The sequence below is a fragment of the Echinops telfairi genome, unplaced genomic scaffold (genome assembly GCF_000313985.2).
Source record: "Echinops telfairi isolate 266 unplaced genomic scaffold, ASM31398v2 ScPeMD7_7458;HRSCAF=8496, whole genome shotgun sequence".
Lineage (NCBI taxonomy): Eukaryota > Metazoa > Chordata > Mammalia > Afrosoricida > Tenrecidae > Echinops > Echinops telfairi.
In genome coordinates, this window is record NW_022111358.1 from 4,778,596 (window position 1) to 4,806,184 (window position 27,589).

General features: G+C 47.5%; 1 protein-coding gene across 2 annotated transcripts in view; it reads left to right on the forward strand.

Moving 5' to 3' along the window:
* PHF12 (PHD finger protein 12) overlaps positions 1–25,220 on the forward strand; it is a 40,747-nt gene extending 15,527 nt beyond the window's left edge. For both annotated transcript variants that reach the window (XM_004706913.3, XM_045299639.1), the window contains 13 exons: positions 7,118–7,190; positions 9,069–9,462; positions 10,811–10,931; positions 12,372–12,504; positions 14,294–14,458; positions 17,325–17,483; positions 18,035–18,830; positions 19,972–20,097; positions 20,711–20,854; positions 22,100–22,198; positions 22,855–22,937; positions 23,503–23,641; positions 23,975–25,220. In XM_004706913.3, coding sequence (XP_004706970.1) covers positions 7,118–7,190; positions 9,069–9,462; positions 10,811–10,931; positions 12,372–12,504; positions 14,294–14,458; positions 17,325–17,483; positions 18,035–18,830; positions 19,972–20,097; positions 20,711–20,854; positions 22,100–22,198; positions 22,855–22,937; positions 23,503–23,641; positions 23,975–24,309 — 2,767 coding nt within the window. In that variant the 3' untranslated portion in view covers positions 24,310–25,220. The remainder of the gene's footprint in view (positions 1–7,117; positions 7,191–9,068; positions 9,463–10,810; positions 10,932–12,371; positions 12,505–14,293; positions 14,459–17,324; positions 17,484–18,034; positions 18,831–19,971; positions 20,098–20,710; positions 20,855–22,099; positions 22,199–22,854; positions 22,938–23,502; positions 23,642–23,974) is intronic.
* The last annotated feature ends 2,369 nt before the right edge of the window (positions 25,221–27,589 follow it).

Consider the following 27,589-nt stretch of genomic DNA (forward strand, 5'->3'; position numbering starts at 1 on the left):
TTGGAAAGGAAGGCCTTACTTGAAGGTAAAATGCCGATGCCCACAGGACTCTGTCTGTTCCACTGATACTGAAGTTGCATTAAATTTTCTTCCCTCAAAAAAATTTTTTTTTCTTCCCTCAAAACATACACCATTCACTACAGTTGGCTATACGAAGACAACTTTTAAGTTTTACCCAACACCTTTCAGCTTGCCTCAGGACATAAAGCTGGTTTTCCTTTATAAAAGATCCTTTTATAATCAGGATGGCTGCTGGAAGGCCAAGGCCTAATTGTGGTCCTGTCAGCCGTCACCGTCACTCCCCATTTTGACTAGTGGGAACACATTTCCTGAGCTTGCTGAGGGCAGCAGGGCCAGTCCCAGGGAGAGCAGGCCCGCACTGAGCATGCATTGTCTCTGCAGTTGGCCTTACACAAAGCTGCCGAATATAATGGCAGGATTTTTATCTGGTGGTGGACCTCAGATGGATGGATGAGACTCATGAACTGTGAAATTAAAAATCAAAACTGCTCAGTGCTATTGTTTGGTTGCTGAACACCGCTACCCCCCAAAAAAGGAGGGGAGATCTTGATGGGGGTGGTAGTGAAATACTTCCTGGTCTAACTGATATTTTATTTCTGGAGAACGAAGGGTTCTGACAGGAAGAGCCTTCCCGGTTGGTGGCACCTCTTTCAGTAAGCCACCTATTTGGCATATTGTATACATATTGTAGTATATGGTGTTCCTGTTACATATTTGTATTAAACAGTATTTTCCCAGTCCTGGAAGAAAGAAAAAGAGTATGTCTTTTCTTGAATATTTTCCATCATTTGCTTTCTTTTGTGCTAAGAGGCACAATTTGGTTAAGTAGCTTTTTTTGTTTCTCAGGTATGTTAAAATATCAATGCTTCTTATTCGGATGGGCACTCGGAACCCACATTCCAGTACCTTTATATATATTTTTCTAAAGGGGTATCCAGAAACCAGCACCATTTTTTATCTGCATGTTGTAATTCACACGTTCCTGAAATAAAAGACAGTCTTTCAGCTTTCCCGCCCCTCCCTGCCTCCCCAACTCCCCTCCTCCTTTTGTTCTCTTGTCGTCATCCCCACCCCCCCCTCCCAGTTCCATACTGAAAAACTGCTATTGCTGGATGGATAATTAACACAGAGCTATGGATCAACAGGTCCCACTGATGGTGACTAAATCTGAAGTCAATGTTAATGTCGTGCAGGTTCACATGTATTAACAGGCGAAGGAGATGAGCAAGGTTAGACTCAGATCAGCCACACTGGTGTATGACTTGAAGTAGCTTCTCTAATTAGAGAGCCAAGAACCATGACGACTACCACCATCTTCCACCTGCAGGAGTGAGTGCAGCCTATTCGTGAATGAAAGAGACATTCTAAATTAAAACTAGGCTCCAGCCTTTGACTGTAAGTTGGGATCACTTGGCCCTGGGCTCCGACTCTGACGTGGCGAGATGTCAGTGCAGGCATTACGGTTAGTAGAGGAGGGTGTGTTTGTCGTTTGCCTCATGGATGAGTCCAGAAACAGACTGGTCTAAACACTCACCAGTAATAGAGGTGGGTGAGAGAAGACTTGTTTTGGGACTCCCGATCCTGGAGTCATGCTGCACAGGTTGGCATTAGAAGTTTTGGTTTTGAAAAATGTACATCCTTGACCAGCGTTTTAATTGCTTTGTGTAATGATGCTATTGTTAAACATTTGTGACCTTAAGAAAAAACAAAGTAAGTCCCACCAGTGTCTATGAAGAACATTGTATGTTTGGAAGAGCTCGGGTGGGGAGGTGGTAGACCCTCTCGGGTATCAGAGACTCACACTGTGACCCCTAAGAACCATATTTTTAAAATTGTACAAACTCCGAAAATTCAAAACTTGGTTATAAACTATTCTATAGCTAACAAAAGGTCTTTGGGATCGGGCAGTGGTTGAAATGAGTGGTACATTAGAAAGCAGTGAACAGACACTTTTGGCCGGGCATTGCACGCCAGAACTTTGTAAGAAATGATTTGGAAGGAAACTTATCACCAGCAGTGAAGATGTTAAGGTTTTTTGCAAGAGCTCCCTCCATCATCACAGACCACTCTTCTCTGCCTGTGGAGAAAAGTGCCTATTTCATAGCATCACAAACTATATTCTTTTGTAGCCAGAAAATAAAATAGAGCTGTTTGGCCGGTTTCTGAAGAGCTCCCAGATTTCCGAAACAAGCCAGCTTAGGAACAGAAGACAGTGGTTCCAGGGCTCACTTTCTTTCTTAGGATTTGCGCAGTTAGTTCTCAGAAAGGATCTAAAGGTTCACACACTGCTATGCTCATAATTAACCCAAACATCCACTCCCAACCATCCTTTCATCATAAAGCTTTTCAAGATTTTGAATTCTCTGTACATCTGAAACTATAGCTTCCTCCTGAACTAGAACCACTCGCTGAATTAGCGTTTGCTGAATGGCCCTGACTTGTGAGTGGGGAAAAGGTCAGTGTCCCAAGCGACCAAACTTCTGGGGGCTCTCTTAGTCATCTACAAGCAGCTGAGGGCTCTCTGGATTAGTGTGGCAAGAATCCGTTTGTAGGCTCCTCGTTCATTGCATGTGGTCTCATTGTCGGGTGTCCTCCTCACATGGTTTCTGCCTATGATACTAAAGAGCAAGGGCCATCCCTGGAATCCCAGCCCTTGTTGCCCAACATAAAATAAGTGGCCGATAAATGTTGGAGTAGATGAGTAACTTTGGTCCTCTATCACCAAGGCTGTGTTTCTTAATAGGCTAGGTTTGCTTCGTGTCCACCCAAGTTGATTTGGTTAGTAAGCAGTAGAAACAATAGCTATTGATGTAGGAGGAAAATATTTGGCCTTAAGATTAGGGAAGGTACTCTGGTGGATACTCCTCTGTACTCCCCATATGGGAACTTAAAAGTTTCTTAAGAAATAACTTCATGGCTCGGGTTCAAGATTTGAAAGAACAAGAAGATTTAGAGTTGAGTTCCATTTCTGCTACTTAATGGTTTTGTGGCTCTAGAAAAATCTTCCTCACCTGTACAATGCAAATAAAAATTAACATACCTCACAGGATAGTGGTAAAGAACAAAAGAAACACCTGTGACAAACACTTCTCAGACCCATCAACCACATGAGACCAAAAACAGAGTTGAGGAGTGGGAAAGATGACGCATGGATACAGGGAACCAACCCAGTGTCCTGGGAAGTGGGAAGAGTGCTCTTTCCATGAAGTGTCAAGAAACACAATGCGGATAAATTATTGGATGAAAAACTAATGTGCTCTGTAAAGTTTTCACCCAAAGCACGAAAAGTTTCAAGAAGCAAAAAACACTCTGTGAATAGTAATATGGGGTGATTGGTGCCATTTCTAAGTATTAATGATTATAGTACATTACTTAGTGATGTCTCTGTAAATAGTAAGACACTGGTTTTCACTGCTGAGCCGTTGGAACCTGATAGAGTGGTGATACCTGGCTTCTGGGTTAATGATTTTCTTTTGTAAAGGGTGCTTTTACATGGTCAGTTTTCTACATTGGCGTAAGAGGGAGGTGGGGCAGAACCAGGCTTTTCTTGATGATTTAGAGACATTTGCCATGCGTATTATCATTTCAGAGTAATATGTGGAATCTATGGGAACACCATTTTTTCAGGTTAAGGAGCTTTGAGGTGAGCCTCTGAAGGGGGGGAGTCCTCACACTGCGTACCCTGTGGCTGCCAAACTCCCCTTCTCAGGAATCCTTTCCCTGCCAGCAGTCGTTCCGATGTGGAGCGAACAAACCAGGTCCTTGAGTGGGCTCCAGTGACAATCTGCCTGTGAGTCATTTCATTCTGAGTCTTTCCCCAGAAACTTAAATGGAAAACTATTGAAAGGAATTGCTTTGAGCAGAGAAGAAACATGCTCATGAGAACGCTTTTTGAAGAACAACTTCTGTGCTGTAGCTATGCTTGTGATGATCATTTTCTAGACACTTAAACCTTCCTTCCCCATCCATCCTATCTTAGATTCTGCTGCCAGCTTTCAAGACCCTACATTGTCAAATTTACTCTTTCATGATGTATATTCTGCTTTGGGAAAGCAGCAAATATTGACAATTAAACAAATGGTGGCCTCCCTCTTTAAAGTGTTCTGTATTCATCTCAAAAGTCACACCCTAGCTATCCTAGACCACTCCTAAGCCTACAGTATCCATCCCATACTTTCCGGCCAAACATAATCTGGAATTCTGAGAAATGTACATTCTTAAGGTAGCATCTCTGAGTCCTTTCCAACCCAACACAGAGCTACTTTAGAGTCTTAGATAGTCTTTTACTTGCATTTCATTTCTGTATCAAGAAAGAAAGATTAAAAATCAAATTGTTTAAAGAAGATAATGATGGGGAGGAGTCGGGATGTCAGGGACTTACAAGTATGGACTTTGACTCCCGTCTTTTCATTGTTTTCTCACTTAGAAAACGTAAGCAGCTTCATGTGTGGTTTAACCACCAAAACAAATGCCTGCCCAAAGTTTTATTGAGTACCTTTTCCGTGCCAGCTATTATGCAAGATGTGAAAGTACAGAGGTAATTGAGGCTTAGGGAAGGTGATTCAGACACATAACAACGTACTTTGAATGCATTGTGGCTCTTCATTGCAACTGGGAATCAGGCTGGCGGAGAGGGTTTCCTGATTTGTCTCTCAAAATATTAGGAATTCACCTGGTGAAAGCCTAGGAGACGGCCCAACTCATGTGGTGGGCAGAGGCTGAGGAATGAGCAAAGACAGATCTGTGATGAGACACAGCAGGGACTGTATGGAAAGCCTGAAGAAAGAGGCCAGGCCCTAGCTGCAGGAGTCTTCATGGCAATACTAAGGAAGGTGAACTTTATCCTGGAAGGAGTGGGGCATACTGAAGGGCTTTTTAATTATGAGTGGTATGATGACAGTGGCATTTTAGATTAATCATCCTGCCAGCAGGAATAAACAGAGAAATGTGACACATGGCGAGAAGGCCATCCACATCTTGGTAAAAGATCTAGGTCCATGCCACCTTTCCTCACTCTTCTGTTTTATGTGTTTGGGGTAGGGTGGGTGTTTTGGTACAAAGCCAGTGGGCAGATGAAAAGAATTGATTAAAATAAAAATCAGAAGTGACAGCCTTCAGGGTTAATTTTAATATGACAGCTACTGAAGCATATCAGAGTCTGTGGGCCTTTGCAAATTACATACATGCATGCATATCATTAGGTATCCTGTTGCATAAATACATTGGCAAGAACTGGAGATTTTCAGATGGGGTTTTACATTTGGGCCTCCAGTTCCTGGAGACTTATCCCACGGGGCCAATGTGCCTTCCGTGTTCTGCTTCCTAGTGAGCATCCCCTTGAGATTTCCACCAAGGAAACAGGATGGGAAGGAAGCGGTGAATTCTGAGGGCTCGCTGGACTTCCTGACTTGTATGCTGAGGGCTTCAGGGAAGCATAGCAACGCAGGAACCAGAAAAGTGTGCCAAGCCAAGTGCTGTTTTAGGTTGAAAAAATAAAGCCTAGCATTGAGCATTTAAAGGAGAAGCCCCAAGTTGTTTGCTTGCTTGGTTTTGTCATCATATTTCTTAGATCTTTTGAAAGAAAATTTCCTCCTTGCCATTCCAAATAGGTGACTCCCAAGAACCAAGGGGAGGGATTTCCTGAGTATAACTCAGCCTGATGTTGCGTAGCAGTGACTTTCTAGCAGTGACTTTCAAGCCCGGTGTTCAAGCAGACTCTCCTTGAGGGCAGAGTGTCTGAGAGTATCGTGGCCTAGAGTGGTCTTAGATGATGCTGATGGTGCTGGTCTCTGAAAGCCACCGAGCTATGGGCAGTATGAATGTAACTCATTGCAGCTCTTGGTACATAACCTTAATGCAATCACTGACCCAAAGATCAGTAAGACCCAGTCCCAACACAGGGCGAAGTTTGATTCAGTATTGATTTACTGAGGGCCTACTGTGTCCTTTTTGTTACAGGGATGCAAGGATGAACAAGATTTGGCCCTGTTCCACTGATAAGAAAATCTTAAGTCAAAGCATGAGAAGTACCATAAACAGCTACAACATTCAGGGAGAGTTCCAAGATATATGAGTAATCGGGAATGTTCTCTTGAAGCAGCTATGTTCTGATTATCTACTGCTGCATAGCAAATTACCCTAAGACCCCACCCCACCCCCAAAACAGAAACCAATTGTTATCTCTGGATATCCTGAGATTTGTCTGGGTTTAACTGGGTGGTTTTTCTGCTCCATTTATTATTGAAAAGGACCCTACCTCTTTGGAGCCTCACCTTAGCTGGAATTCCCACAATGGCACCCTCACATTGTTGTGATTGGTGTGGGCTGATGGCTTGGAATTTAGCTGAAGCTGTTGATTGGAACCCTCAGGTCTCCATGTGACCTCTCACAGCTTGATGGCAGGGCTCTAAGAAGGAACATCCCTAGCACATAAAAGTGGTATCTGCAGCTCTCTTAAGACCCAGCCCTTGGAAGTTACAACATTGTCTCCTCTACTTCATTTTATTGGTCAAATAAAATTACAGAGCAAACCCAATTCAATGAAAAGTAGACTACCTGGGGTGGGGGCAGGTAGCAGCGATTTACAGCCATTCGTCCACAGCTGATGGAAGATTGGAGCAGGCTTTAAGGGATGAATGGAGTGGGCACAGCTTTCTAGAGAAAGGAAGCGCCAGTCCGTGTTGTGGCTAGGAAAGCCACATGGAGGGGCGTTGAACAGATGAAAGGGAATCACGTCATATAGGCCTTTGAACAGCAGAAGAGCTTAGATAAAAAGCAGACGTTGAACAATGTGGAGAACCTATCAAGAATTTTGTTGGCATGGTGCAGAGTTGGAGAATGCCTCTAAAATTCAGGAGTTTAATTTTGAGTCCTTTTTCCTGTAAGCTCAACTGTTAAGAGCTTTTGATTTGGCTTCTTTTCGTACACTGGGAAGGGGATGCTCACTGCTTGAGGAAACGTGCTGAATGAGCATGCTGAAGGAACCATAGCTGTGCTACAGGATTGGCCAGAGAGCCGTTTAGGAACAGGCAACTCTTATGCCAGCCCCAGTACTGCATCACGAGTACTTAGCCCTGTCCTTTTCTTTTCCCTACAGTAACCCTCCTCTGAGTGAAGAGATGTTGCCTCCTGGGGAATGGATGTGTCACCGGTGCACTGTTCGACGAAAGGTAATAATGCCACTTTTTAAACACTTTGCTGTGTAGAACCCATTAGGGCCTAAAAACCCAAGTATGAGCTGCTGAAATGGGCAATAATGGTAGTCTTAATTTGTGTTGAGACATGTTGTTCAATGTTAGTCACAGGATCATCCGATTCCTGTTGGCTTCTTGATAAGAGGGCTGAATATGGCAGCCACCTCCATGCTTAAAACTGGCTGAAGAAAAAGGAGGCTGTTTCTCCAACTTGATTCAAAAAGGAATTTCTCTCACCACAAGGCAGATAAGTCACTGGTATTAAAAGGCTTGGCCAGGTAGGTAGGGTTGATAGCATTTTGCACCCACTTGTTCCTCAAGTTGCCAAATCTTGCTTTAGCTCCTTTTCCTTCACCTTCACTAATTCAGTACAGGTGTTGAGAATGTAGCTGAGGGTTTTCTAATTTGAGAAATTTTGTGGAGTGCCAAAGCTGAAGTATTTCTTATCAAAAAAGGAAGTAGATGTGTTTCTACCCAGATTATTGGAGATCCAATCCTCAAATTATAGACTGCAGATTTAGACTTTCCTGTGACCTGTTACCGCCTCACGGATACACACGTCTTCCACCCAAAGTGTACGACGGTCAAGCAGCGTTCTCTGTTATGACGTCACCTCCCTTTCTGGCCCTGAACATGATGTCACAATGAATGATGACCTCCTCGATTGCAAAGACCGGAGAGGGAGATGGTTCAGAGATTGTGGTTTATGTGTGCACCATCTGCAGTCTTTAGGAAGAAGGCAGACAGGCAGACAGCACGTCAAGTGAGCACCGAGGGTTCCTGTTAAAAAGCAAGGCTGAGACAAGTTCACTACCTCACCACAGCTGCAGTCCAAGTTCTCCTGAATGCACACACCAGGCCTCCTCCAGCCTGTCCGGTTCCCATGACCCCTTCCTGTGCATCCTCAATTAGATTAGCACTTGACCAGTTAGAGGCATCTGCCAGCTAGGAGACTTTTCAGAAATTTGCTCAAAGAGGTAAATGTGAAATGCAAAGCCAGGGAGAAAGAAAAGAAACTAGCATTTTAGTGCCCAGCATTTTACTTGTGTCTTCTCATTTAATCAGTATAGCTATCTTGATAGGTGTAGATCATAGTATCTCCAAGGTAGAAACGAAGAACCTGAAGCTCGGAGATGGAGAAAAACTTTCCCAAGAACTTGAAAAAAATTGAATTGACAGAGCCAATATCTGAACCTACCAGCTGAGTTGCCCAAGACCAGAGAGAATCCATGGCATAACTAGGATGAGATCTCAGGTCTCCTGAATGGAAAACAGTATTAAGCCTCGGTTGGACCATTCTGTTAGCGGTCATTTCCCCATCTTCTCACTCAAGAGGTGTCACTTTCCGAGTTCTAGTTAAACTTGAAACATTGAAAGTCACCATTCTTGGACATTATGATTGCTGGCATGCCCGCCTTCATACACCACTGCTCCACCTTGTGCCAGCTATCAGGGCACTCTACCTTTCTTACTTTGACGTTTCCTTTCGTGAACTCCTGTTTTGAGCAAAGGTTTAAAAGACCACATAGAAAGCCAGGATGCTCCATGGCAAACTGTGGGTGCAGCCTTGGCCCTGGGTACTTTACATTATGATGTGTATCATATGGTGAGTTAGCGTAAATTATTAAATTGTTTCTAACTTGCTATGTTTTTTTTAGTGATTTCCCCCTGCAAATATTTCAGGTATACTTGTGTCAACTGGAGCAGGTCAGATCTCCAATTCCCAAATGGATGATTCTATGATGTGTTAAAGGTTTTTCATAGATTTGGTCCATGGTCTAGCCGAACTTGATAGCATCAGCTATTTCTATTGTGTGGTACTTGTATGACGGCTCCACCTGTTTGTTTGCACAGAAACGAGAGCAGAAAAAGGAGCTGGGCCATGTCAATGGACTAGTGGACAAATCCCGTAAACGGACTACATCCCCCAGTAGTGACACTGACTTGCTGGACAGATCAGCTAACAAAACTGAACTCAAGGCTATTGCCCATGCCCGGATCCTGGAAAGGAGGGCCAGCCGGCCTGGCACACCTACATCCAACGCAAGCACAGAGACCCCCACATCAGAGCAGAACGACGTGGACGAGGATATCATTGACGTGGACGAGGAGCCGGTAGCAGCAGAGCCGGACTGTGTGCAGCCCCAACTGCGCAGGCCCTTTGAGCTGCTGATCGCCGCTGCCATGGAGCGGAACCCCACCCAGTTTCAGTTGCCCAATGAACTGACTTGTACCACCGCACTTCCAGGTTAGCCAAACCTTTATCCCCTTCCCCACTCCAGCTTCCCCAGAGGGTTCTTATCCGGCTAAAGGGCAGTACAGTATTTAGTGCTTGCAGGGTCGCTGTCCAGGTAGCCCCTATCTCAACTTCCTGTTCTTGGTTCTTCCTGGAGAGAGCTTTGAAGGTTTTAGCTAGTGCACTAGTCTGTGTCCCCCTTCTCCAGCCTGTAAGCACCTTTGCTGCCTAGTCTAGTATTCATTTTTAAAACATGGTTCACGATTTAGAACACATACAATGACTGAACGATGAACTGTCTCCTTACAGATAGCCACCATTTGGTTCTTGTGTATCCTTCTAGAATTTCGGTGTGCGTATATCAATAAATATAGATACATGTTTATGTTTACTCAAAAATACTGTTCTTTTGTTGGTTTGGCTTTGTTTTGCAATTTTACCTTTTTTATTGGAAAAAAGTATAGTATAACATTTGCCAACTCAACACTTTTCAGGTGTACAGTTTAGGAATATCAGTTTAAAGTAGTGTGCTTGCTGTATTGCTTTTTCATTCTTAAAATGCTCTCAAGCTCTTTTCATATTAATACAAAATCTTCTCATTTTTTAAAATGATTGCCTAGTTATCCGTTATACAAATGTACCATAATTTATTTCACCAATGTCCTAGTAATGGACATTTAGGTGGTTCGCAATACTTTTTGTTGCTATGGACAATTCTTTAGTGAATAACTTTGTACATATGTCACTGTACATGTGTGTACATGTATGAGTGTTTCTATTCAATAGATCCATAATAGTAGTTTTTAGGTCCAATTACTTATGAATTTATAGTTTAATACAGTACCAAGGTTCTCTCTTTTTTAAAATGAGTCATAGCTTCTACTTGTTACCATGAAATAATAGATCTTCTCCCCCCGGCACAGGAAGATAAATTGCAATGCCTAAGGAGCCTCCTGGTCGACGGGCTGTATACAGAATCAAAGTTTCCTGCTTTCTGTAAAAATAGGGCAGTCTCCTCAGACCTCCACAGAATCATTCTTATTGACTATTTGACTTGAACATTTTGTATATCTTAGGTTGCCGATATTTGAACTCTGCATCTGACTACTTCATGTTTACAAAACATCAATGTATGTGTCTGTCACGAATCAGGTGACTTTTCCAACCATATATGTTTCTGGCTTAGGTCTCATTCTCCCACCCCCACTTAAAACCAGGCTAAGGGCCTTCACAGAGAGTTCACAGCCACTCGACAGCACATCCTTTTGCCCAGATGTGTTCCTTTCGCTTAATGTTTCATGTCCCCAGCTAGGAACTCTGAAGCCAGGGTTACTGGTCAGCATCAACATGTCTTTTCTAGGTTCTAGCAAGAGGAGAAGAAAGGAGGAGACCACAGGGAAAAACGTGAAGAAGACGCAGCATGAGTTAGATCACAATGGTCTCGTTCCCTTACCGGTCAAAGTCTGCTTTACTTGTAACAGGTATTTTGCTTTCACACGTAAGGGGTCTTCCCCATCGCCAGCAAGTTAGGGTTTTCCTCTTTTCCTTCCCCTCTTCCAAACTATATGGGCGGGGGTGGGTGGGTGGGGGGTGTCAAGCTTCCAAAAATGTATGGAAAGGGTTGCTGATCTCTTGATTTCCTCTTTTTGAGCAAATACCCTTGTATTTGTTCAGTGTTGGTAAACCATATTCTGATACTGTGAGAACAGCAGAGACTGACTGACCAACCATAGCTTTAAATGTCTTAACAACAAATCCCATGAAGGATCTCGGTACACAGAGCTTCTTGACTATGTCAGTAGAGGCTAGAATGAGAGGTTGAGCCTAAGTTGAAGAAGCCTGAGTTACTCAATTCACAAGACCAACTCTGGCCAGTGGAGGGGACACAAGTCCCTGGGAAAAGCAGTTTTTAAATCACTAAAAATGAGTTTTAAAGAACAGGTATCCATTTTAGCTAATGTGCATAAGATAGATGGATGATTTCCAAAAGCCTCTAGTCTGCCCCACTTGTATCTTCCCTTGTCACTGGTTTTCTTCAGACGGGAGCTTCTCAGTGACAGAAACCAGACCCTTCAGTGACTTAAAGCTGGGTTTATTGACTTGAGTGTGTTCTAATATAAGGACTGTATTACAGTCAGGGTAGAATAAGTTCACTGCCATCCAGTTGGTGCCAGCTCATAGCGACCCTACAGGATAGGGAAGAACTGTCCAATGGGTTTCAGAGACTGTTAACTCTTTATGGGAGTAGAAAGCTTCACCTTTCTCCTGTGGAGCGGCTGGTGGTCTTGAACTGTTGGCCTTGTGATTAGCAGCCCACAATGCTTACCCACTGTGTTGCCAGAGCCCCAGACCCAGCCTGTGGCATCCAGTGTCTCTCAGGGACCCAAGAAACACCATGGCTGCAAATCAATATTGACATTTGCACTAGCACCCCTGCCTTAAACCATGTTTGCATGAACACATTACAAAATCATTTTCCCAGCATGTGGCTCCCTGGCAGATTGTCAGTTTTGCCAAGTGTTTCATGCAGAAATGTTTTCTGCTGCAGTTAAGACTCAAGAAAGGTTGCTCGTGGTTTGTTTGGGTTTTTTTTTTAATGAGATAGTTGCTCTCGTTTGACGAGTGGAAAGATCATAGTAGAGTTGGCAGTGGGTCCTGGGCATTGATCATTCCTGCTTGGCAGCCACTTGAGCTATACTCCGTTGGTATCCTATTAAGATACATTCCTCTTAGGAGAGAACAGAGAAAACCTGATGGTAGCCCCCAGCTTGGTTTATCTACCTGATCACGGATGTAGCTGAAATCAGCAGGGGAGGGAGGGTGGGACCATGGGATGAACCAGGGGAAACTGTTTCACAGTGCACAGTTGGTTTGAATTCTCCCGTCTTGCCACAGAAATGGCCTACATCTCTTCTTTGCAGGAGTTGCCGTGTAGCCCCTCTCATCCAGTGTGACTATTGCCCTCTCCTGTTCCACATGGACTGCCTCGAGCCGCCACTCACTGCCATGCCCCTGGGCAGATGGATGTGCCCAAATCACATCGAACATGTGGTGGTAAGCAGAGCAATGCCCATTCAGTCCTCTACAGGCACAGCTGGGGCAGGGACTGACTCAGTAGAAAGCATATTACGGTCAACTTTGTGCCCAGGTTGCTGGTTTCTGCAAACCGCCCTACTCAAGTCTAATTATTTCGACATACCTCAGCTGTGCATTTTGCCTTTTCCCACAATGCTTTAGTTTGGCTGCACAGGTAGACTTAAACCTAGTGCTGGTTGTTTGCGAGTAATTTCTTCCATGGTGAATTAGGCAGTCGAACATCAGCATGAGATCTGATCTTAAGGAAATAAATACAGGATATTTATTTTCTTACCTCTTAATGTTGCAAAGAATGAACTAAGGAAATTCTCAGGAATTCACACTAATATTGTCTGGTGGTAACTTCTGAGATAGATTACATTATAAGAGACAGTGGACCATTAAATGAGTACTTAATGTGCCCTGGGCTCTGGATGAGGCTCTTTCCCTTCTCTTGCTTTGTCTAATTCTTTATGGCCACTTAGTGATACTGACACAAAATAAGTGTTGAATAAGTCAGTTGTCAAAGGAATGAATGGTGAGAAGCCGATTACTTTATCTCCCTGGGACCTGTGCACATTTCTGTAGGCAACCACCTGAGGCTAGAACCAGCAAAAGAGATTTAGGACGGCTCCTCATTGGCAGTCAAAGTAGTGGTTCACAAGGGTGACTGGAAGAGAGCTGGGAGAAGAGCTCCCTAACAAGAGCAGCCTTCCCCATTAAAAAGGGTTACTGCCCAGGAACATTATCTGCTAACTTGTGTTAGCAAGTGGGACGGGGATTGGCCTGAAACCCAGCAGTTCTGCCCGAGCCCCTGTGGCCAAGAAACCTTGGCCATTGACTTGCTCGTGGGCACTAGAGCTTTGCATCCCTGTTTTGACTTGGCGCTGCTCGGAAAGACATATCTCTGAGGAGGCTCGGTGTGAGAAAATTTTGTTTTGCCTCCTGCTAAACCTGAAAAAAGGGCCATAAGTAGTTGATCAGAAGAAGAACCTTAAATAGCAGCTCTCACAGTTAAAAAGTCGTAATTTTGGTGTTTAGTTAGAGCTTAGGAGTTTTCCCTAATTTACAGATACTTTCTTTGAATGAAGTAGGAAACCAGCTGCAGTGGAATAAAGAGGCATTCTTTCTATACGCCTTCTGTGTGCTGCTACAGGAACTCTTCTCTAAGAATAATACAAGATTTCCCTGCACCCATAACCCCGCCCTAGAGAGGAAGATAGTCAGCCATATGAGTTCACGAGCTGGTGCTACTGAGTAGGGATGGGACTGGGCACACCAGCGTCTGGTGTGCTGCCACCTGCTGGTCCCTTCCCGTTTCCTTCCTCTCTTGGAGCTAGTGCCGCTCCTGGAGAGGAGAGGTCTATGCTAGAGGGGGAGTCTGGGTCTCTTGAGGGCCAAGACCTGTGTCTCCTTTAAAGCCTCTGTTGCTTTTGGTTACCTGACCTGGAGCCAAAGACATTCAAGAGCTGAAAGGCCCTTGGAAAGGCACTTCTTAGTGTAGTCCCCACTTCCTGCCTTTCTGAAACCTCTCTAGTGAGGGATGGAGACATGCCAGCCTCTTCCCCACTGGATTTGCATAGGTCGGGGAGGAGTCTCACCCATTTTCCCTTGCCCTCTAACAGCATCTTAGTGCTCCCCTTCCCCCAAATGAAGGAGCCAGTTTGACCAAGAGCTTCTAATGTTCTAACCTAGAGAATGGGGTTATTGGGCCGAGGTGCCGAGCATTTTGAGGCTCACAGTAAGAATGTGCCTATATTGTCCCTAGCTGAACCAGAAGAACATGACGCTGAGCAATCGGTGCCAGGTGTTTGACCGTTTCCAGGACACCATTTCACAACACGTCGTCAAAGTGGACTTCCTGAACCGAATACACAAGAAGCACCCTCCTAACCGCCGTGTGCTCCAGTCCGTCAAAAGGAGGAGTTTGAAGGTGAGCCACACCTGGTGCAGGCAGGCTGATGCTCTAAGTGGAGGACAGTGCCCCGCTTTTACTCACAGAGACTAACACTCCTAGGGTTTGTTGGGGGGGGGAGGGGTGGTCCTCAACAAGTAATGGGTGTGACTACATTTTCATACTTGAGCATCATAGGTTTGTGAGGGCCAAACCCCAGGGTGGTCTTTGGACCCAGTTAAGTCTCTTGATTCTCTTGGGGATATGTAAGCACCCTTTGGGCCCCAGGCTTTGCTAGCCCTGCCCCCTACCCTGGTCTTCACATCCTCTCTGCTGTCTGTTTCTGTAGATGGCCCCGTTCCCCGAGCTCTTTGCTGAGGAGCAGCCATGTATTGAGTGAGGTGCTCTTCCCAGCCAAGGAACTGAATAGGAAAAGGTCCACGAGAGGGCTAACTCTGTGTTTTAGAGTATGGCATAATAACATACCCACGCTGTACGGACTTCGTAGTTTCTGGTGCGTCCGCAAAGCAGTCCTTTGTTGAAAAACTGTCAGTGGTAGTGAAGCCTGAGCTGTTTCTCAGACTGTTCAGTCTCCCGCCCACTTAACCTAGCGTGCCCAACATGTTATACTTACATACAACTTGGAAGGAAATAAGTTGATTTCCCTCTTTGAAAGGAACCCTCGCAACTACTCCCATGTGCCAGTGGAAACTATTCATTCTGAATTATGGCCACTTGGTGGCAGCCACACATCAAAATCACTCGCACCATTCCTGTCACTTCCAGGGGGTGCCAGCAATAGCAAGATGTTAACTGTTTAAAAATTATATAACCAACTCCTAACTATGTAAATATTTATGTTTTTATGCTTATATGAAGCACAGACTGTCCAAAATCCAGGTATTTAGTTGGGAGGTAGGTGTGTTGGAGGTAGTATACTCATATCCTGGTAAACAGATCTAAAAGTAATCCAGGTTATAATTCACAGTATGGATTGGGAATAGAGCCCGACTGCCAACGTGAACAGGCTCGGGGTCCTTCATAAACTCTTGGTTTTATGGCACCTGCCTCTTTTGAATTTCTTTAATGCCTCATTATTTCTAAGGGAAATTCAAAGTTGTGAGTTGCCTGAAGAGCCTTTTGCACTTGAACAATCTGAGAGCGTAATAAAGGCTGTAGCCCTGGAGGACACTGGCCTTTTTTTTTTTTAGTAGTTTTATTAACTTGTAATTCATATATCATGCAGTTCAGTTATATTAAGAGTTGAACAGTCATTACCACAATTGATTTTAGAACATTTTCTTCTTGTGCTCATTGTTATTAGTTCCTCTTTCCCCAGCCCCAGCCTCCCTTGCCATACCCCTAAGGAACCATTAATCTGGTAATTATCTCTATAGATTCGCCTGTGCTGGATTTCATATACAGAAAAACATCCCCTCCCCACCCCACCCCCCCAAAATTAAAAAAACTGTAACAGAGAAAAGCTTCAATGGAAAAGATAAATGGTGTCTTACCTTTGTTGCATAATCATATAGGCACGAATTGCTGACAACTTGTCTTTGTTGGCCACTCACCTTCCACTTACCCTTTACTTGTCCCTGGGGCCAGCCTCCTGCTTGTTCCTCCCACTCCCGAGGGAGCTCAAGATGCCCATGGCACTAGCTAGCACTGTAGCATCTTCTCTGCCTTTCTCCTGTTCAGATTTCCATCTGGCTGCCTATCCCAAAGATTCCTCCATTTCAGCCTGCCCAACTGAAAGACTTCTGCCCGTGCAACTCCGCTCCCTTGCCTTCTTTCCCGTTCTCCCATCTCAGTGAATGACAGTGCCTGCCTTCACGTCCTCGGGCTCTGATTCTGGAAACCATTTCCAACTTTCTTACCTTGCCTTCCGTAAGAATTTGCTCACCAAATCTTTCCCTTCTCCAGAGGTTTTCTACATCCATCAAGTACTTTCACACTCTGTCCCTTACTTACAGTTTGCTCCTCCACCAGAGAGGCCACCTTATTTCCTTCCCGGTTCTACCTGGGAGATGCTTCTCCGTTTCCACTTCTCAGCTCAGAGACCACCTTCTCTGTAAAGTCTTCACTAATCCCAAGCTTCCCCCCACTCACCCCCAGACAGAGCACCCAGCATGTTCTTCTGTCATTTGTAGCGCTTCAGACATGTCTTTATTCCAGGACCCATTCTGTTGTCTTGAGATGTGTGTATGTTTATCTCCCCACTAGACTGTGAGCCCTTTGAGGGTAAGGCTTTTGTTTTATTCAACTCTGGCTTCTAGGACCTGGCAGTACCCAGACTCAGGGGGTGCTTAATAAATGTTGGTTGAATGTGTGAATGACCCTTGCTTATGTGGCTCCTTCATTCTGACATGGTATGATTCAGAGTGTGTCTGTTGTCTTTGTGCAACAAAGAAGTCTTCGGTTGTTTCATGCATGAGTGTCAGGAGTCAGGTATCAGGCTGGTCATTTTGACTGTGACTGGCATCCTCTAAATTCTTAGCTCTCAGGTGCTGCTCAGCCACCTCCCAAACTTGACACTGAGCAATCGGAGCCTAGAGTGTTACTAAGAGAACCTGTCCAGTGTTTGTCTTCTATGCAACTTTATTCAGGTCAAAAGCAGAAAACAGCAAGCCATGGATTATGGACCCTGCAGGCCTCAGACCTTGGTGAAGACAAGGGAGCTCTGCCTGTTGTCCCCTCTTTGTGCCTTCTCGGGGCGTGTGCTGTGTCAGAGTTGAAGAGATGGGCGCCTAGCATTTGCAGCCCACACACCTTGTCCTCAGTGGATTGGAACAAAAGATCTTTAGCATCGGCACCTCAAAGAGAAGAACATGGCCAGGGCAGAATCAGCTGGACATGTTGGCGCTATCTCCCTCTCCTTCTTCCTTCTGTCTACCCTGAACAGGTTCCCGATGCTATAAAGTCTCAGTACCAGTTTCCACCCCCTCTCATTGCACCTGCGGCCATTCGGGATGGGGAGCTGATCTGCAATGGGATCCCCGAGGAATCACAGACACACCTTTTGAACTCTGAGCACTTAGCCACCCAGGCAGAGCAGCAAGAGGTGAGTGAATCCCCAGGGCCGGGATTCCAAACCCAGTGTTCCTTCCATCTCACTGTAGCTGTTACCGGAAGTAGCCTCAGTGTCATCCCCATCCTCGTCTCCCACAACTCTACTCACCCCAACTCCTAGCCCCCCAAGAGTTGAGTGTTTCAGAGAGAACCTCTGACTCGGGCCCTGAAGGCAAGCCTCTACCAGCCTGCTTCTCTCCATCAGTTTTCCCCCGTGTGCGGGGAGATGGGCAGCTCCAACTTGTAGGAGGAGATCGGTAGTCCCATAGAGGTTCAGTGATAGTGCTGGACCCACTCAGCGCTTAGGGCAGAAACTGAAGGAGAGCGCCAGCCTCTACTGACCAGAGTGTTGCCTCCTAAGTGTATCAGCAAGCCTTGCTTGGGAATGGAAGTGGAATTCAGAAGTCTTAACCACACCCTCTCTGGGCATTTTCAATGGGACCTCGGAAATAGTGCTTCTCAGCTCTGCTGGAGCTGTGACAGGACCGACCAGCGCCTCCCAGGCCTCTCACCCTCCTCTCCTCTCCTCTCCTTCCGTTGCAGTGGCTCTGTAGTGTTGTTGCGCTCCAGTGCAGCATTTTGAAACATTTATCTGCTAAGCAGATGCCTTCGCATTGGGACTCTGAACAGACAGAGAAGGCTGATATTAAGCCTGTTATTGTGACTGACAGCTCAATCACCACCTCCCTGCAAACCGCTGACAAGGCACCTACACCTTCCCACTATCCCCTGTCCTGCCCCTCAGGGATTAACGCCCAGAATTCCCTGAGCTGCTCTCCACCCCATCAACCCCCAGCCCTAGAGGACATCAGCTGCAGTTCTTGTGCGGAAAAATCCAAGAAAGCTCCCTGTGGGACTGCCAATGGGCCGGTGAACACAGAGGTGAAAGCCAATGGCCCGCACCTGTACAGCAGCCCCACTGACTCTACGGACCCCCGGCGACTTCCAGGCGCCAACACTCCCCTACCAGGCCTCGCACACCGGCAAGGCTGGCCCCGGCCCCTCACGCCACCAGCGGCTGGGGGGCTTCCGAACCACACCGTCGGCATCATTGTGAAGACAGAGAATGCCACTGGCCCCAGCTCTTGTCCCCAGAGGAGTTTGGTTCCTGTCCCAAGCCTGCCCCCTTCCGTTCCCAGCTCTTGTGCCAGCATCGAGAACACCAGCACTTTGCAAAGAAAGACTGTCCAATCACAGATAGGACCTCCGTTGACAGAGTCAAGGCCACTGGGCTCACCCCCAAATGCCACCCGGGTGCTCACTCCCCCCCAAGCAGCAGGAGATGGTATCTTAGCCACAGGGGCCAACCACCGATTCTGCTCACCAGCGCCATCATCAGGTGAGTACAATTCAGCCTTGGGGTGACTTGGAATAATTTTATGCTCTCCCTGGGGAATAACACTAAAAGAGAAAGGGGGAGCCTGTATTAATTTACCCCCATTTTATAGGTGGGACTGCTTAGCCCCTGAAAGGAAAGGTTGAGTGATTTCCTTAAGGTGCCCTAGCAGGTCGGTTGCAGGCTTGGAAAGCCACTGCCTGGGTTTCCTGAACTCCACCTCGTACTTTTCAAACTTAGTTTTCTGCCTGTTTTGTTCCATCACCGTAGAGAAAGGCAGCCTGCTCTCTGGAGTGACTGTGATCAGCCTAAGGTTCTGGGTGATGACCTCAGTGTCTCAAGGTCCACATGCTAGACTAGCTCCCTGCCTGATCCAGATCCTCAGCGCCAGCCCATTTGAGGACCTTCCGTGTCAGGGAAGCGAGGAGTAGAAAACAGCACTGCCTACGTGGGTCTGCCCAGAAGCTTGCCCTCGGCCACAAGCCAAAGGGAAGTCTCTTTAGTCTCTACTTGCCCTAGTGTGGACTTGCTCCATCAGCTGTCCCCAGGCAGCTCTTGGGACCTTGGGGTTGCTGACCCCAGCATCTGAACCAGGTTTCAGATGGCTGCTGGAACCCCTTGTGGTCTCTCCCGTCTGCACTGAATCTGGCCTCCTAGGCAGCTGGGAGTCTCGGTGACCAGGTGACTGACTGCTCTGCATGGGGGCCCCTGGCCCCAGGATGGCCCCTCCACTTGGACTCTTTCCCTAACTCGGAGCCTCTTCCTCTAGCAGCCTGGAGATATGCCCAACGAGCCAGACTTTAGTAGATAGGGACTGCAGGGGCAGGTACCCCTCTTTCAGAGGAGGCCACAGGGAGGGGCCATCATCCAGACCTACCACTGTCCCCAGAGCAGTAGATGCTGCTGGGGTTTGTTTTGTTTTTTTGGTGCTCTGGGGAGTCCCGCGTACCCGGGTGCATTGTTGCTCCATCTGCCCTTCCTCACCACACGTTTTTAGCTCTAGGAGTTCCAGAGCCTATGGGTTGAGAATCGAGAAGGGAACATCACCTTGGGTCCGAAACCAGACCTGACTCAGCAATGGGGGATTGGACCGGTGGGTTTCCCTCAGGCGACGTAAGTAACCGTCTTCCTGCTCCGTCCCCAGATGGCAAGGTCAGCCCCGGCACGTTATCCATAGGAAGCGCTTTAACCGTACCCTCTTTCCCAGCCAACTCTACTGCCATGGTGGACCTCACCAACTCACTGCGAGCGTTTATGGATATCAATGGAGGTGAGTGGGTGAAAGGGTTGACCTGATCTCAGCAGGCTAGGGAGATGGGCATGAGGGCTCTCCCTTGGGGTAGGTTGATAGACTGGGATCGAATGCCCCTTCTCCTGCCCCTGCCCTGTACATGTAGTTGAGGTCGAGGGATCCAATGAGAAGAGAATAAAACCACATTAGGCAGATGACTTGGGCTCAGAATTAAATCAGAAGGACCCCCTTCCCCATCTGTGGGAAGTCCCTGAGGTGGGCAGGGGTAAAGCTTGACCTCTAGGAACAGTGGTGGGAAGAAAATCCAGCCTCAATATCGGACTCCCAGGCCACACCCCAGAGGGGCAAGTGGTTGGTTTTGCTTTCTCTCTAAGTCCACTTGACCTAGAGTCCAGCCGCCCTGCTGATGCATCTGGGCAGGCTGCTTTGGGGCCCATCACTCACTGCAGAGCGAGATGGCTGGTGAGCTGCCTGGCTCCAGACCCTGCACCACTGTGTACTGTGCGTTGTCTGAGCAAAATCCACTTGGCTGGATTTTAGGCATGCACAGCTATTAGCCTTCTGATCCTCATTTACTTACGCATTCCATTTCCTCCTCAGCTGCTTTTTAATCTTTCTCTTTGGTTAATAGAAATCGAGATAAATATGCTGGACGAGAAGCTGATCAAGGTTCTGGCCTTGCAGAGAATACATCAGCTTTTTCCCTCCCGGGTCCAAGCTTCACCGGGCAGTGTTGGGGCACATCCGCTGGCTTCCGGAGGGCACCACACAGAAGGTGCGCAAGCACACACCTGCCACCTCGCCTCAGCTCTGCCTGCGTGTGGTCTCCCCTCCTGGAGCACCACTTTCGTAGTTCCGCCTCCGTGGGCGCCTTCAAGAAGCTTCATAAAGCTTCTCAGAGGTGGCAGCCACGGCTCTCACATAGACTCAGCAGAGGTCTGCTGTCACTGGCGTTCATGGGCGTTCACTTAGTGACACAGAAAGCAGCACCCAGTATATTGGATATTTGTGCTGTTTTCAGGTACTTGAGTTCAGATGGTTTTCCCCAAAGGGAACTTTTTAGGTTCAAGGTGTGTAGAATAAGACAGCAGTGAGCTAGCCTCCTGAAAATTCTTCCCAAGATAACTTCTTGGGACGTTCAAAGTGACGTAAGCACACCTTACAAGAATCAACCATGTGACATCAAAAGGGCAGCATTTACCCACGTGCCTAGAGCAGTGGTTCTCAACCTTCCTCATGCCGCAGCCCTTTAATACAGTTCCTCGTGTTGTGGTGACCCCCCCCACCATAGAACTTTCATTTCCAGTTCATAACTCATTTTGCTACTGTTATGAATCAGGCGACCCCTGTGAAAGGGTCGGGCGACCCCCAAAGGGGTCTGGACCCACAGGTTGAGAACCGCTGACATAGATGAAAGGAAACCACTGACATAGATGAAAGGAAAAAAGTGCGGAGTGGAAGGAGGTGACAGGAAGTGGGATAAGTGCTATTTTGTTGTGGGATTTTGAATCGATGAGATGCGACAAAATGTGTATGAATCATTCATTGGGAAACCTTGGCCCAGTTTACAATAAAAAGCTGAAGGGGGAGAAGGCCAACAAGTCCGTTCGACATGGGCTGTCTCAGGAGCCTTGTGCTCTAGATGATTCATGTGCACACTGACTGAGGCTGGAGACGTTCTATCCGTGTCCTGTTTCTCCACAGCCTCCGTATGTGTGTATCAGCTGGTCTGTCCCTGCTGAGCCTGGGAGCTTGAAAAGCCCTGTGGCTACCTGCCCCTGAACGCTCCCCCCATCCTCAAAGATAGTTATGGTGGATGTGCGGTGGTGTGGGGAAGGGTGTCTTTACCCTAAAGCAGCCAGTTCCCAGTGTCAGGTGTGACGCTGGAAAGATGAGTCATCCAATGGGGTTATTGTCTCTAGGCCAAAGATAGGGGTTGGGAAGGTCCTGGTTCTGTTGGGTTTTGTTGGGGCCACGGGTTCTGAGTTTCAAAATGGTCCTATCACTGTTTGTCTTACAGTGCAAAGAAAGGCGGTCCAGGCCCGAGCTGTGTTCTACCCCCTCTTAGGATTGGGAGGAGCTGTGAACATGTGCTATCGAACCCTCTACATTGGAACAGGTAAGCTAGCCAGGGAGCCCTCCGATCAACACGCTGAGTCCCTGGACTCCTAGGAGTCCCTAGGAGAGGGAAACCCTGTCCTAGCTCAGTGATTCAGTCAAGTGAATGTCTAAGAAAGGAAACCAGGTGCTTCTCTTCCTTCCGTAGCTCAAGCCCTGGTACTGTGTCTAACAGCTCAGACATCTGCTCAGTGGAGCATCTGAAACACTGCAAGAAATAGCCCCAGAGGGCAAAATGCCCACCCCTAGCGGTCTCAGGAAAAGGCCAAGCTTCTATTAACCCTGCTTCTGTCTGGTACCAAAAAACCAGATTAGAGGTCTAAGCCGCCCTTCGCCTGAAAATGTCCCATCTTTCCAGGGGATATGATTCATAGGCCCTATGCTCCCATGTTAAGTACCAGGGAGGTACCCTATCCTCTTCAGGAGTTCAGAACGCCCCTCTATGCAGCCGCAGGCAGGAAGTGCTGCTCATGAGCAGAAGGAAACCAGAAGTAACTTGAGTCTTGTTCAGAAACACCAGGAGAGGGCCTGAGCTACCTGCCCCTGGGATGGTTCTACTCTCCCCCACCCAGAAGCTAATTCCCTCCCCAACGCCCTCCCTCACATACCTCTTATCATCTATTGTCTGCCTTTTCCCCAACACCTGCCACCCTGCAGGAGCTGATATGGACGTGTGCCTTACAAACTATGGTCACTGCAACTACGTGTCAGGGAAACACGCCTGCATATTCTATGATGAGGTGAGGGGTGGGGATGGCGTGGGAGGGCACACTTCAACCTGAGGCCTCTGGTAGGCACTGGGTCTGTGTTCAGTGCACTGGAATCCTCTCCAGTGCTCCCTCCCTATGCATTCTTGGAGGAGAAGGATCTTGGTATGAAGAGACCTCTTGCAATGACCCACCTTCTTTGTAGGAGAGGGCGCCTATTTCTCCTGAGGTAGGTCAGAGACAGGGCAGGCTGCTTCCAACCTAGGGCAGAGGAGGGAGACCAGCCGAGAAAGCGAGAAACGCCAAGCTCTCTGTGTGTGTCCCTATGAATAGTTTTTGTGGGCCCCAGGCCTTTGTAATCCTGGGCCAATGATAAGGATATCAACAGGAGCCATTGCTGAGGAGAGAGGAGAGGATTGGTGAGGGTGTGGGGTGCTAGGAAGGAAGGCTTTCTAAAGGAGGTGAGTCTTAAGGCCCATTGGGGGGGTGGGGGCATTGAGGGTCTCTTAGTAGAGCAGCACAGCCTTCTCCATATGTCCTCTCTCCCCTTAGCCCCAGGCAGCAGACCACACATCTTATCTTCCCTCCTCCTCCTCAGAATACCAAACATTATGAGCTGTTAAACTACAGTGAGCACGGGACAACAGTGGACAATGTGCTGTATTCGTGTGACTTCTCTGAGAAGACCCCGCCAACCCCCCCAAGCAGTATTGTTGCCAAAGTGCAGAGTGTCATCAGTAAGTTGGAGTCGAGCGGCCGGCCACTTCTGACCCTTTCTCTCAGGCCCGGGTCAGTCAGGATCGTCCTGGCTTGCTGCAGACGACCTGTTGTCTCTTGGTTCATGTCCCACCACCACCCCACTCCTGTTTTCTAGGCTGTTCCCACCCATGAGGGTCCCCAGAAGGCCATGGAGACACAACTGCTGTGCACTCACGTAGACACCCCTGTTGGGGTCTTCTGTGCATCCCTCACCCTAGTCATGCAGCAACTCGATGGGTTGGGGGGGGGCTGGGGCCCACATGGGATGACTGCTCTCATTCCTCTCCCTTGACCATCCCTGTCTTTGCCAGGGCGCCACCGGCACCAGAAACAAGATGAAGAGCCAAGTGAGGAGGCCGCCATGATGAGCTCCCAGGCCCAGGGCCCGCACCGGAAGCCCTGCAACTGTAAAGCCAGCAGCTCGAGCTTGATTGGGGGCAGTGGGGCCGGCTGGGAGGGCACGGCCTTACTGCACCATGGCAGCTACATCAAGCTGGGCTGTCTGCAGTTTGTCTTCAGCATCACTGAGTTTGCAACAAAACAGCCCAAAGGCGATGCCGGCCTGCTGCAGGATGGAGTCTTGGCCGAGAAGTTCTCCCTCAAGCCCCACCAGGGCCCTGTGCTGCGCTCCAACTCCATTCCCTAGGGCTGGCGGCCACCCCGCCACCTACCTGTTTGCCCAACCCAAGACTCTTGCAATGCAAAAATGTACACAAACCAAGCCCGGGTTTTTTATACTCCACCAGAAACCCTTCAACTACAATCTTTGCATGACATGAAGAAACCTTTGACTGTTTTTTAAAGATCCTTTTTCTTTTCTCAAGTTCTGGGGGCATTTGCACATATATTTGTACTCAACATTTCATGGGAGAGCGGCAGACCTGAGCTGAGGGCAGGGAGGGGAGACTGGTCTGGACACTTCCTCCGACACAAACCCCTTCCCCGCCCACCTCTTGCTCCCTCCCTCTCTCCCCGCCGTTGTACAATAATCAGAAACTTGTTCTATTTTGTGGCAGTGACAATAGTTTTATATTAAAAGAAAAAAATACAGTTTTCATACAGCAAAATCTATACAATATCATTGTTTTATTTAATATAAAGATCGCTACCCACCCTCCTTCCATGGTCCCCACCCTCCGAGATACTTTCCCTTTCTGCAGCGGTTGCACTACAGGTAGCTACTGTGTATTACGGACAAATGAGAAACAAATTCTTTTTTCTGGCTGTCCATCTATTTTATTTCAAATAAGGAAAAGTGTATTTGGACTTTGTGTAAATACATCTAGTGATGACATTTTTTCAATGTTTTTAAAGACTGTGTACAGTACTACATGTGGTAGAGCGTTTTCTTCAAATTGTCTATTGTAGCAAAAACGTTTTGTCGTAAACCTGTTTTGTCTCCCTTTTTTTGTTCTCTTGCCGCTTCTCTTCCTCCCATCCCTGGCTCCCTTCTTCCCCCGACAACTAGTACCAATGTACATAGTAATTGTAATGTTTTAGACTTTACAGAAACTTTCCTGTATTCTGTATATAAAAAAACAAAAACACTTCAAATTATGTTTTCTGCCTGTCTGTCCTACCTGTCATCACCCCTAGAGGGGACTCTTCCGTAGCTCTCCACCCCCCATGCAAGTCAGGAGAGGGAAGATCATGGAGACAAAGAGCCTCTGGTGGTCGCGTACACCGGCTAGAGGAGCGGCTGTGTGTGACTTGATAGGGGACTGGAGGGTTTCCAGGGCTTGGTCTTTTGGTGCAGATCCTGCAAGAATCTAAGAATGTAGGTTCGTGGGGTGGGGACCGTTGGTTCCAAATCTGGACATAACTGAAGTTAAAGAAGACCTCTACCTTGTAGTCTAAAAACAGTAACAAGGCATTGAGGCTGCCTTTGATTCCAAGTGCTGGCTATCATACTTGTCTTCCGTCTGGGAGAAGTGTAAGCACCTGATTTTGAGTCCCTCTGCCAGGTGTGTGCTAGGTTCTGGGGACAGCAGTCAGTAAGGCAGATGCGGGCTCTTGGCTCTTGGAGGCTTTCATCTAGTGCTGAAGAATTTAGTGATTCAGACATCTTGGTCCTAAAGGGTGGTGGGGAGTGGGGAATCAGTCTCTCGACCAAGCCATACCACCTGTGGCTTGTGTGATTTGTAATCAGAATTTGTCTACAATTTCAATTCCTCATCAGAAATATGTATCACCTTAGCCTAAGGCTCTTAAGACTCTGTCATGGAAAACCCCATCCCTTCCTTCTCCCAGATCTTACCATGAGGAACTTTATCCAGTTTCTCCTAACACTTTCCTCTTACCTCTTGGGCACACTGTGCCAGCATGTATCCCAGGACAGTTGGGAGAAGGTGGTACCTGTTGGTGAATTAGGATTTGGTGTTGGTAGTGGGGTTGCATCCACTTATTCATATCCCATCTCCAACCTCACCCTACACCAGCAACAATTGGATCCCGAGTCCACAGTACAACTTCCTCCCATGGAGTCTGTGGTCTGCCCCTGGCGTACACACACCCTGGTTCCTTCTGCCCAAGGGGCCTCTTGAACTCACAAAAGTCAGAAGTTGTGTATATATTCTGCTTGGTGTTTCAAGGCTAACCATACTACTGGGCACATAGTACCCAAAAAACACATGGTGAATTGTACTACATTTTTGATAAAGTTCTTGCTTCCCTGCCTACTAGGAAGTTACCTGATCGGGAATGCCCTTGCCTATGCTGCCCTGGCTTCCCCACCCACCTTGCCATCACGGTTAACTTCATCTGTTGAGTGATAAAGCTTGTTTACCTATTTCTGCTACCTGTGAGAACCCCCTGAAGGGCCGAGGACAGCTTTCAGGAGGCTGGGGGTTAGAGACAATGAATGAGAGCAGGATGGTGATGCCATGGTAACTGATGATGCCACCTTCTGAACCCACCACTTCACTGCTCCAGCCTCCAGAAGAGCGGAAGAATCCTAGAAGCAGAGGGCTGGATGTTATGGATGAGCAATTGAGGCTTTGCTTCTTGAGGGAAAGGTGCCAAAGATTAAACTCATCATCTCGGAAACACAAGACCATTCCTAAATACACAAATCCAAAAGGCAAGGCTCCTACTATGTACTCTAACAAACAGGAACCATGTGCAAGCCCACACCTAGCACTCAGCCACACCTGCAGAGGACAGGTGCACACCTACTGAGACATTAATTTAACACAGACATTAACAGCACAAAAGCATGCACATACCTGGAGGAAACCTTGGCCCACAAGTACACACACCTGTGCGCAGTCAGAGGGCACTCTCAGGGCCCATGGGCGCTAGCAAGGCGTTCACACGCACAAATGGGTAGATAAACCCAATAAGCAAGGTAAGCACAGGCTTACTTGCGCCTACTATGCATTACAGATTAACACGTGCACAGAAGCACTGCTGAGAAACGTGCAGTTGCCCTATAGGGTCACTGTGAGTCAGAAATTGATTCGATGGCAGTGAGAGGGAAAGCAGCCACAAGTAAGCACATGCTCAGTATGCTTACTGGCTACTCCATGAAAAGAGATTTTGATTCTGTAGGAAGGTGGTGTGGGGTGGAAGAGAGACAAATGCCAGCCCCACCTAGAAGCAGACTTTGGCGTGATGAAAAATGTGAAATGGTTCACTACCGATCAGTAAGTAAGCACGCATAAACCTTTGCTTACCTTGCTTATTGGGCAATCCACCCGGACGCACACATTTAAGGGCGTGCGCACAACTTGGAGCGTGACCTCAGGGTCCTGGACACAGCCGGAGCCCACGTGGGTCGAGCCGCGGGCTCGCGCGGGCGCACGGCGCAGGGTGCAGATGCACGCCTAGGGGGCGCTCGCGCGCGCCCTGCCCTGCCTGCCTCCGCCGCGGCCCAGGCGGCCGGGCTCCCTTCCAGGCCCGAGCGGGGAGTCGGCGGCCTCCGGGCC